This window comes from Balaenoptera acutorostrata, chromosome 18, assembly GCF_949987535.1.
Source record: "Balaenoptera acutorostrata chromosome 18, mBalAcu1.1, whole genome shotgun sequence".
Lineage (NCBI taxonomy): Eukaryota > Metazoa > Chordata > Mammalia > Artiodactyla > Balaenopteridae > Balaenoptera > Balaenoptera acutorostrata.
The window spans coordinates 71,551,883-71,564,177 of record NC_080081.1 but is presented as its reverse complement, the minus strand read 5'-3'; the positions used below and the strand labels follow the sequence as shown (position 1 = coordinate 71,564,177).

General features: G+C 37.6%; 1 protein-coding gene across 1 annotated transcript in view; it reads left to right on the top strand.

The window, feature by feature from the left end:
• Positions 1-2,823, top strand: part of KL (klotho) — a 46,806-nt gene extending 43,983 nt beyond the window's left edge. Inside the window, exon 5 of the mRNA XM_057533181.1 lies at positions 420-2,823. Coding sequence (XP_057389164.1) covers positions 420-757 — 338 coding nt within the window. The 3' untranslated portion in view covers positions 758-2,823. The remainder of the gene's footprint in view (positions 1-419) is intronic.
• The last annotated feature ends 9,472 nt before the right edge of the window (positions 2,824-12,295 follow it).

Genomic DNA, 12,295 nt, shown 5'->3' with positions numbered 1-12,295 from the left:
AGTGCTATCTATTCCTTGACACACTGAAAAAGTCCAAGTGCTAGCTAGTATTTTCCGCAGAGATAAAGGAGTTTGGCTAAAAGAGGAAGATGGAATATCCCTCGCACCTACTCTGGGTGGAATAAACCCTGGACTATCTTGTCCTCCATATCAGATGGCTTCACAGCAGCCTTGACTGCTTCACGTACTTAAAGATTTAACCCAAGTGCATCATAGTAGGCTTAATTATGTAAAACCTACTATGTTAAATGTACCTCTTTGTCTTCGGATAAAAGAAGGCTTTTCTGATTAAATCTAATTAAATCTGAAGCTTTATTAAATGGTATTGACATTTTGCTGATGCGCCAGGGCTGTGTAAAAGCAAAGTGTTGTGTGCAAAATATTTTCATAACTTTTCTCCTGTCCTTTTGTTTTTCTAGCCTATATATTGGATGGTATCAATCTTTGTGGATACTTTGCTTATTCATTTAATGATCGCACAGCTCCGAAGTTTGGCCTGTATCGTTATGCTGCAAATCAGTTTGAGCCCAAACCATCCATGAAACATTACAGGAAAATTATTGACAACAATGGCTTCCCAGGTCCCAAAACTCTGGGAAGATTTTGTCCAGAAGAATTCACCCTGTGTACAGAGTGCAGCTTTTTTCATACCCGAAAGTCTTTACTGGCTTTCATAGCTTTTCTATTTTTTGCTTTTATTATTTCTCTTTCTCTTATTTTTTACTACTCTAAGAGAGGCAGAAGAAGTTACAAATAGTCTTGATATTTTTCTTATTCACTTATTTGAAATAATTGTACACACACAGCAGCTGTTAACCATTTGTACTTCTCAGTGTTGTGAAACTGTAGATTTCATATATCTGACTTCTCAAGACCTTTTTGTGGCATTTGACAGAGCTTTTGAGATGAGCATAAGTGATTGTAAAATACTGAATAATATGAATAGTGCCTGGATTTGTTCTTTTTGGCAGAGGGGTGTTAAAAAAATGCTGGCAGGGGCTATCATTTCTGCAGCACATTCTATAACAAAAGCATGAGAAATGGGAACCATTCTGTAACATTTTTACAGAAATTGAATGACAAGATTAAGAATATTGTTTGTCTGTGTCCATTGCTATATGCAATGTTTATCGTGAAGTCATATTGCAAGTATTGGAATCAAAAGTTAAGTCCCAAGTAACCATATCTTAACTGCCATGATAGGCCTAATGGTCTCTGCTGAACCAAGTTTCCCTTGAAAAAGAAGATGGCAGAATATAGAACAGAAGACAAAGGGCCCTAGGCTGGAATGTTCCTTTTAAAGCAGTGTTTCTATCAAATACTGTTATATTAATTTACATATCTGGTTAATGATAGGCTTAGCAGAACAAATGACAGAACTCTATATTTTATGTAAGTATAAAATATATTTTTTTATATTTCGAGGCACTCTCTAAACTCCAGGTCCTTGAGGGCTTTGTGTCCCTGTCGAGGGCCTGCACACATGGACTTTCACTAAATGTGTGCAGAAAAATATGCATGAATTATGCAATATTAGGCCCTTAAAGAAGCATAAACCGACTGTGAAATGCATTATACTACAGTGGTTGGAGGGGGCGGAAAGGAGGAAAAAGTACTTGTTATGAGCAACATTGTGATTAATTTTATTATAAACTCTTTTATTTAGAGCAGACCTTGGAATGAATGAGGTGACCTTTTCTGAGAGGATAAGAATGAAATAATAACTTATTTTATGAGGAGTGACTCCACTTTCTGTTCTTTAGAATATGCCAAAATTTCTTTGAATTGAGTTTTAAAAATTCTTAGTAGGTTCAAAAGCATTTGGTCTAATAACCCTGGAAGATTTGTTTCTGTAATTGCTGAGGTCCATTTTATATTTTTGCTGCTACTTCTGTGGAGCTAGCTTTGAATGAGTTTTGCTTCGAACTTTTATACAGAAACATGCTATGGATTTTTAGAAAGGGCTAATTAGGTCTTATCCTTCAAAGCCCCTTAAATAAGTCTTGCTGATTTTCAGACAGGGAAGTCTGTTGCACTGGCGTTGGGGATTATCCTAATGTTTGTTTTACAGATAAGCCAAAATTATATCAGGCAAGATAAATCAATATCATGTCTGGCATAACTAATCTTGCTGACACAGGGTTCTAGTGAATAAAAAAAAAAAAAAAACTGTACTGTATCATGTATCATCTTTAGAGGTGGTATGATTTTTTTCCATGAAAGATAAGCTTTTGGTGGTACTCTTAAAAACTGGACTTATTGTTAAAATCGCAAACTAGAGAATAATAGTTTATTTTATGTATATATTTTTCTGATTATAATAGTAATATATGCTCATTGTAAAAAATTTAAAGACACAGAAACAGCATATAAAGAAAAAAATTACCTGTAATTTCACCGCCTTGAGGTAGCCACTATTAACATAGTGTATGTATTTTATTTTACATAGAGTCAGATCATATTGTAAATAGTTATGTGTCTTTATTAATTTTCATTGTGTGCATTTCCTTTGTCAGTCTTCAAAGGCATGATTTTGATAGCTGTAGAGTAATTCCACTATATGAATTTATCATAACTTATTTAATGATTCCTATTTGTTGGACTAGTTTCTTATTGTTAATTACCGTTAAATAATGGATTTTGTTTAAAACTAATTTTCTTGCTACAGCATTTAATTTCCTTGAGTGTGGAGAGAAGTAATTCTGTCCCTTGATAAAGAATTGTAATAAATCTGCCTGAAACTTTTTCTTACATCACCAAATAACTAGATAAATTTCTTAATTATTTTTTTCTTTCGGGTTGATTAAACCACCTAGAATATGATCTGAGTGGTGAAGAAAGGGATCTGAAAGCAGGAGTGAAGTTCGAGGCTGGAAGACGGTAGGGGCGGGGAGGGTGCCCCAAGCTAATCCCTATGTTTGAGCTGAGAGGGAATTTCAGACACTGAAAGAGACGGGAGACGCCAAAGAACCAAAGAGAAATGACACTTCAGCATCATTCAGCAAAGTTATCAGGTGAGCATCACGCTAACTTTGAGTCCCCGTAGACCTTAGGGGGAGGTCGGTGGCTCGTCTCAAGCGGGAAGGGGGAGTGGGCGGGGCGCCGCTCAGATGAGGCTGGGAACCGGGAGGCAGCAGGAGGTGCTAGAAGGGCTTTCTGGTCCATTGGGGATGGAATCCTCATTTCTTAACTGGCTTCTCAGGGCATTACTTCTTCCATTGACGCTTTACTTTCATGAATTCTGAGTTTTTCACCATGTTACATATATTTTTTAAAATATAGAGACCATTCCCTTGGAAGTCCTACATCTCCATACCTTTTGGGGCCAGCTCTGCAGCGGCATTAAGTGGTAAGCCGTGGTCCTCAAGGCCTCTGGGCTAATTTCTGCCATATTTGTGTTTGCTCTACATTCCAGGTTCCTTCCTTTGAACCTGGGGTTGGGGAGTGGGAGGGGGAGGAGAGGTGGGGTGGGTTGTGCACTTATGCCCCATTAATTTTGCTTTAATTTGGAAGGATGGTTTTTCATATTCATTTAAGGACGTTTTTCATTTTATTTTTGGACTTCCACAGATAGTAATTAGAATCTACTAATGCCTTGGAAACATTTCTTTTTATTATTTATTATAATGCCATCCAACAGAGATATAATGCAAGCCACATATTTTAAATTTTCTAGTAGTCACATTAAAAAAATAAAAGGCATAGAAAATAAAGCTTGATACTATACAGTATTTTATTTTTCCCAACATATCCAAAATATTATAATTTCAGTATGCAATCAATGTAAAAATGATCGAGAGTTTTACATACTTTTTTGGGCTACTAAGTCTTAGAAGTCTGGTGTGTGTTGTACATGAAGCGCACATCTTGTGCTCAATTTGGACTGTACACTATAAGTAGCTACATGTGGGCAATGGCTACTCTATTGGATAGTGCCGGTCTATAAAGAGAGACTCGCTCTGCTACGTAAATTAGCGCATTATTAACCTATCCAAAGTATTTAACGAATTAGAAGAATAAACTTTTTTTCAAGAATCTTCTAAGGTCTATAATCCAAAGAAATCATTGGCATGTAAATTTACCATTAAACTAAAACTACTGATTAAAACACGTATTTTAAAGACTCTTGTGTGGATGGAAGAATTCTGCAATTCTGAATATCGTAATTCAGGTGCTGGAATTAAACTGATTTTCTTTTTACTTAGTCTATAATCCAGTCTTTTCTCTAATTCAACTTGCCCCTTTCTGAATTAATAGAGCAATTATTATATTGTTCTATAGCATCTCCATTTAATATTTAATATTGAACAACGCTGCTGAAAATTTCAGCCTGGGAAGGAAAATATTAATTTGGATGACCAGGAACCAATCTTGACAGGTGGGCCTGGTGCTAGAGGGGAAAACAGAAGCCATGGCTGTTTTGTTTTGTTTTGAGTATTTAGCCCAGTGTCCCATGCAAAATATTGTTCAATAAAGGTCGATTAGTTCAATAAATGTGGGAAGGAATGATGGAGTTAATGAATGAACAGAATTAGCTCACCGACACCACCTTTGTCCAGAGACTGATTTAATAGGGACCATCTGTCAAGAATCAGAAACTGCTATGTATTAGATGCCACACAGCTCAATTCTTTGTATTCAGAGGAGGGAATGATGACTTACATGTAATAACCTTTGATAACCTGTCTTTCTAGGTGGCAAGGCAGTAAACTGCTGTCCTATCCTCATCTGTAGACTACTCACTAGGTAAGAGTATTATTAACTCTTTTCCTCATTATTCACAATGTCCCTCAACTAGTCAGTAATCCTTTTGTTTGCAAGACTTGTTACTGGGTTAAGTTCTTTATCTGCAAATAAAAACACGGAACTTATCTAGAAGGAATCCCTTTATGTCATCTCCACATACTTATAATTTCCTAGAACATGTAGCTTTCTACTTAGACCTATTGCCTTTTTCAATTTTCATAACCATTAAATACTGTTAGAGTTTTGTCTGTCATAGTGCATTTCCTGGACCGTTTTTGTTTCATACATTTGTGGTAAATACCCATTGTTTGATATCCAAGAGAAAGAGGTCAAGAAAAACCACAAGGAACCTTGAGTAAAGTGCAAATGCCAATAACTACTGTGACAGGACACCTAAAATATGGTGAAATCCCATTTCACGACATGATTGCTACACACCAGCAGAGACTTGGTGACTGATATTCAGCCCCTTTTTTGATCCAATAGGTTAGAGAAGAAAAACATTTCAACCTACATATTAATGGATTCAGAAAGGCTTAGGGAAAAGAGTCAGCAAGACCCATGTTCAAAAATTTGCTGAGCCTCAGTTTCCTCATCTGTGAAACGGGAGTAACATAGTAAGTATTCAATAAATAAAGCACCTACCCTAGAAGTATTTTTTTTCCAGACTGAAATCACTTACTCTTAACGTGCATGTGATTTCTTGTTAATCAGATTTTTAGAGCTCAGTAACATAAAACCAGGGCCTATTACAGTCAAATAATTCACCCAGAAGCCCTTTAGTTATTTTATTTGTGGCTTTGAATATACATCTTCATAGAACGTCCTTGGTAAAACCAAACAAACAAACAAAAAATCAACCCCCACATGTACTTAATCGTATCAATACTAGAGTATTTTCTTGGATTCCAATTTTACAAATGTTGGATTGATAGAATCCTGAAGATAATTTGGCAAGAGGTGTTTCTATATCAGTGTGTTGTACCATCTGCTCTTTTAAAATAATCTAATGACACAGGCAAAACACTGAAATTTGTGTATTTGTTATTGGTAAATAACTGAAGGCCCATTAAGTAAATTTTTATGTGATTCAAAAATCTTTGGTAGAGTTTCTGATTTTGGTAGAATCTTCAATATGCTTATTTATGGTAAAACTAATTAATTTTAAATGAGCTTATTTATATGATATAAATTATTTGCAACTGAAACATTGCCCCTTAATAAACTGCTGGAATAAGCTGACATGTTTTTCTTTTTTAAAGTCTCAGTTGATTAGTTTGTAAAATTCTGGTTTTTTTTCAATATTGTAGCAGTTGTCTAATTATGGCCCTAAGCATAAATGTTGCCTACGGCATTTCAGCCTGTTTTGATCTCCAAATGCATGTGAATCAAAGCTTTAGCTAATTTAGTTTTAAGTTATTAGACTGCAAGTTCTATAGTGTTTCAAGGCCATGCTGTTGCATTTAAGACACGAAGGCTTTATAACTTTTTTTTTTCCTCTTTAAATTATGGGTATTATGAGTCTCTGGTAAGTAGCCCAAAGGCTTCAAGACAAAACATTTCAATGAACAGGGACAGTAGTGGTAAGCTACGGAGCAGTGAAATGGAGATATAATTAGAGCTAAAGATTGACGGGTCAGGTGAAAATATTCCATTAGTAAAGGACAAGACGATAAAGAATGAACCAGATTTTCTTCCAAATTCGTACCATTCTAAAATGTCCTTATTTTTTTTGTGCCTGTCATGGATCTATCAAGCCAGCAAAACAAACACAGTGGGGGTTACTGAGCCATCAGACTGACAAGATCAGAGCAGCAAGCTTCCCGCAGTGCTGGGGACTCAGTGGCAGTGGTTCATAGACACGAAGGGCTGAGGTGAGGGAAGCCTGGAAGCACATGAAAGCCTTGCAGTTCTGGGGAGAGCCCGTGGTGGGGCAGGGCCTCAGGATTGAGGGGTGTGATTTCAAAATACAGATGACCAGGCCTTTTCTTTCAGTCGCCACTCTCTGAAGTGCCCTTGGGGAGAGGGCTGCAGCACCTGAGGTTTGGCAAGGGGGCTCCCACAAGACATTCTGACAGGTGTTCATTGATAGCCATGGGGTTACATGGAAGAGTGTGGTCAAGGCCAGATTCAGCGGGTGCAAGAAGGTGAGGAAGATCGAAGGACAAGAGGACAGAACCAGAACCTGGAATGTCAGAATTCAAGATGAAGCATTTTCGGTTTGTATCAGGAGGGCTGTGTGGAGAAGCAACGCCATTAGAAGTGATGATGTCTAGAGAATGTTAGTCCAGGGTACGGAGAAGGGCATTTACAAGGAGGCTGGAAAGCCTGGGAACGATTCGGGGCTTACGAGAGTGGGCCCAGTGGAGGAGGGGAGGGATGCAAAACGTAGATGAAAATTGTGAGAGAGGCATTAAGGTGTGTCCAGAAAGCCAGAACATTCCTAAGATGAGGAACAGGAGCAGGTGAATGAAAGGCTCTGGGGAGCAAGGATTATGCCGGCTCCTCAGCGTGGGGACAGAGGCCTCAGTTGTGGAAGGGAAGGGCTCTACCACAGTTTCGGCAGCCCCAAACCAGACTGGGATTTTCTGATTTCTAGGTCTGCTCTCAAATTTGCTTTATAACCTGGAGCAAGTCACCAAGGCCGCGGAGTCTTATTGTTCTTGTCTGTAGAGAGATGGAGTTAATCAAGACCAGTAGGTTTTAACCTTGGTTACACATTAGAATCATGTGGGAGCTTTTAAAAATCCCCAGATTCTCTTGGGGTGGGATCCAGGCAGTGGTAATTTTTAAAGCTCCCAGGTGATTACCATGGGAAGCAGAAATCTCTGAGCTTGAGGATATCTTAATAGAAACCTCCAAAAAGCAAAAACAAAAACAGAACAAAACAACAGCATCTCTCCAACTTTATTTTTTATTTTTATTTATTTTTTAATAGTAAGGAAGACCTTATTAAAGACAAATGACTAGGGGTCATGACTGTTACAATAGGGGATTGAGATTGGACTACAAAAAGAGGCCAGGGTGTCATAGCCATCAAGCAAAGCAAGGAGGATCAGGAATTTTGGAATTATCAGACCAGGAATTTAAAACAACTATGATTAATATGCTAAGGACTCTAGTGGAGAAAGAAGACAGCACACAAGGACAGATGGGCAATGTAAGCAGAGAGATGGAACTCCTAAGAAGGAACCAAAAAGAAATGCTAGAAATCAAAAGCACTGTAACAGAAATGAAGAGTGCCTCTGATGGGCTATAAGCCCATCTACAAGTCTACTTATAAAGTAGACTGGACACGGTTAAGGAAAGAATCTAAAAAGATGATACAAATGATGCTTGCTCTGTCTCTTCAAATTGTTTTTTTTAGATTTAATTTTTATTTTATCTTGGGGTGTAGTTGATTTACAATGTTGTGTTAGTTTCAGGTGTACAGCAGAGTGGTTCAGTTATACATATACATACACATATATCCATTCTTTTTCAGATTCTTTTCCCATATATGTTATTACAGAATATTGAGTAGTCTCCTATGCTATGCAGTAGGTCATTGTTGATTATCTATTCTATATATAGTAGTGTGTATATGTTAATCCCAAACTATATCCATCCCTCAAACAACCATAGAGGAGCCTCCTCTCCAACACCTGTTAAGCTAGTTAGTAAGAATCCCAAACTCCTAATTTATCCCTCCCCCGGCTTCCCCTTTGGTAACCATACTTTTGTTTTCAAAGTCTGTGAGTCTGTTTTGTAAATAAGTTCATTTGTATCATCTTTTTAGATTCCACATATAAGTGATATCATATGATATCTGTCTTTCTCTGTCTGACTTAGTTCACTTAGTATGATAATCTTTAGGTCCATCCACATTGCTGAAAATGGCATTATTACATTCTTTTTATGGCTGAGTAATATTCCATTGTATATGTGTTCCATATCTTCTTTATCCATTCCTCTGTCAATGGACATTTAGGTTGCTTCCATGTCTTGGCTATTGCAAATAGTGCTGCAGTGAAGATTGGGGTGCATGTATCTTTTCAAATTATTTTAAGTTTAATTAGGTCCCATTTGTTTGTTTTTGTTTTTATTTTCATTACTGTAGGAGGTGGATCCAAAAAGATATTGCTGCAATTGATGTCAAAGAGTCTTCTGCCTGTGTTTTCCTCTAAGAGTTTTATAGTACCCAGTCTTACATTTAGGTCTTTAATCCATTTTGAGTTTATTTTTGTATGTGGTGTTAGAGAATGTTCTAATTTCATTCTTTTGCATGTAGCTGTCCAGTTTTTCCAGCACCACTTATTGAAGAGGCTATCTTTTCTCCATTGTATATTCTTGCCTCCTTTGTCATAGAGTAATTGACCATAGATGTGTGGGTTTATTTCTGGACTTCCTATCCTAGTCCATTGATCTATATTTCTGTTTTTGTGCCAGTAACATACTGTTTTGATTGCTGTAACTTTGTAGTATAGTTTGAAGTCAAGCAGCCTGATTCCTCCAGCTCTGTTTTTCTTTCTCAGGCTTGCTTTGGATATTTGGGGTCTTCTGTGTTTCCATACAAATTAAAAAAAAAAAATTGTTCTAGTTCTGTGAAAAATGCCACTGGTAATTTGATAGGCATTGCGTTGAATCTGTAGATTGCCTTGGGCAGTATGCTTATTTTGACATTATTGATTCTTCCAATCCAAGAACATGGTATATCTTTCCATATGTTTGTGTCATCTCTGATTTCTTTCATTAACATCTTGTAGTTTTCAGAGTACAGGTCTTTTGCCTCCTTAGGTAGGTTATTGATAATTCCAAAATTCCAAAATCCCTTCCATGTCTGGTTCTGATGCTTGCTCTGTCTTTTCAAATTATGTTTTTTGCCTTTTGGTAGATCTTGTAATTTTTTCTTGGTAACTGGACATGCTGTACTGGGTAAAAGAAACTGCTGTAACTAGGTCTTTAGTAATGTGAGGGTGAGGTGTGGGGGAACAGGAAGCATTCTCTAGCCTATGGTTAGGTCTCAGTCTTTCAGTGAGTCTGTGCCTTTGGGCTGTGAACTTCATAGCATTCCTCAGTTTTTTCTCCTATCTTAGGTGGGACAGGATGGATAGCATGAGATGGAGTTGGGTATTTCCATTCTCCCTTGTGGAAAGCTAGAACTGACTGGATTTGGGTATTTCCCTTCCCCCAGGTCAGATAGGCTCTGATAACATCCGAGTAAGTTAGGCTCTGTTCAACTAGTTTCTCCTGAGGGCAGGTTTTTTAAGAACAGAGTGCTCTGGCATATTTCAAAATAGTTTCTTTTCTCTGATGACTGGGTTCCCCTGGAGTTTTTAACTCTCAGAGTTGTCCACACTGAGCCTCTGGCAATTCGTGAATTACATTTCAGGTTTTCCTCCCTGGCACTGATTCCTGAGGTGGTTTCCATTCATGAGTCTCTACTTGGGTAAGCCCCAACTCCCTATATTTGTCTGTTTCTCCAGTTGAGGGCAGCAGTTTGCCCTGTGTCCTACCCTCTCTTATGGATCCAAGAAGAATTGTTGATTTTTCATTCTGTTCAGCTTTTTACTCATTGTTAGGATGAAGTGATGACTTCCTGCCCATCACTGCTAAATAGAGATAGAAAGGGAAGAGTCAATGAAACGCTGTAGTGCTTAGAAAGCAAACTGGGGGGCTACTTTCAACCCAACTGCAATACAGTTGCAAAATGTAATCTCTAACAGCTCAGCAATCTCTCCAGCTCTGGCAGTGAAGCACAAATCTATGAAGTCCACCAAGGATCATAACTGTTTATATGATGGGCTTTTGAACAGTTGGATCTGGTACTCTTCAACATCAACCTAAAAGGCTGGACAACATCATCATGATTCACCATCATGATTTTATTAAAGTGAAGTGGAAACAGTATATATTTGATGCATGTAAAGATGACTTGCACTGTTGTTTTTGAAAGTCATTAAGAATATCGTGTTAACACAGGAATTCGTAATTTTGTTCACAACATTTTGTATTATGAATGACAAGTGAGTGTTTTATTTCTGGATACAATTACACAATGACGAAATCATCATAAAACGACTTTGCAAACAGTGAGTGTTCTCAGTGCATTCATGCTGGATGTCTCTTGTTGGATGTCTCTCTAGCCTTCAACCAGATATATCTGAAGAGGAATATTCATTATCTTTTCCTTCAAAGGAGCCCTTCCTCTGTTTCCTTAATTTTCTTCAGTCAGCCCTTGGAGACATTCAGGCATGAAACTCTATGGGGTTTTTTCGTTCTGATATTTCTAGCATCCATGCTCCATTTGGATACTTGCTGCTATTGTTTTCTTTGAACCTTTCACTTTGATTTTTCCAGTAATCCTTAAATGGTTTCCTGGCGTGTGTCCATTCTGTACATCAAGTGCCATTTTGATTCGGTCGCTTCTTTCTTCAAATACATTTAATGTGTGTCCCTACTCCCCACAATCAGCTGACATTTGCTCTCAAGTCTCCCTTCTCATGTCCTCTGGGCTGTTCACCCTCAACCTCACTGAACGTTAGAATCAGCAACTACTACCTCTTACCGGGACTTGTGTGATTGTCTAATCGCTTCCATTAGATTCTAAAGTGCTCTGAGGAAGGGACCTCATCTTATTTGTCTTGTTATTCCCTAGAATCTATATTAATTGCTTAAGAAACATTTCTTGTGTGAATAAATGCTTAATGAAACGCATTATAGATGCGTTCTTTAAAAAGAGTTCACTCTTTTTTTCCAGTTACCAAGGCTCAGTTGAACTCATTACCTGGAGTTTTGCTAGTCAGACTTCTCTTTGGCAATGTTTATGACGATAATTGGTGTTCATAGTGATTACCCGAGGGCTGTACAAAATCTTGAAATATCTTCTCAGTTATTTAAAAGAAGATCATATTAAGATGTTTATTTCTAGTTAACAGATTCTTTGTATGCATCATCATGGATTATCCATTTGAAAATAATTAAAATACAATTAAAAATCACAATAATATCACACTGAACACTTATCTTCCTTTGATTATTAGTGCATTCAAAAATAATTAGCATGCACTTAATATGTGCACGTTAATAGAATTATCAAGTAGGATGTTCTATTTTAGTTAGGTTACGTATATTGGAAATGCCTTGTGCATCAATTGTGCTAGCTAATGGTTTACTGTAATAGGCACACAGTGTGATATCTAATCAATTTTTTCAGTAAACAGAGGATGGCTCTTTAAAATAGTATATGTTAGACAGCAGTTACTGAAGTTTACCTATGAAGCAAAATTCTATAAATCAAATCCAGTTCTTGGATATTCCTTTTAGGGTATCTTAGAGCAGCTTGGCGTCCCGATTTAGCGGTGTCTTTGGTCTCTGCTTCTGGACTTTGAGCAATGGTATGTCAGCAGCACTTTTCCCCACGTCTGCTCAGTGTGCGGCAGATGCAGTTGTAAGAATGCAGATTCTACTAGCTGCTTTAAGCTGGGGTTCTCATGCCTGGTTGTGCATTGGAATCACCTGGGGAGTTTTAAAAACCACTGATGCCTGGCCCCATTTGCAGGGGTTCCAG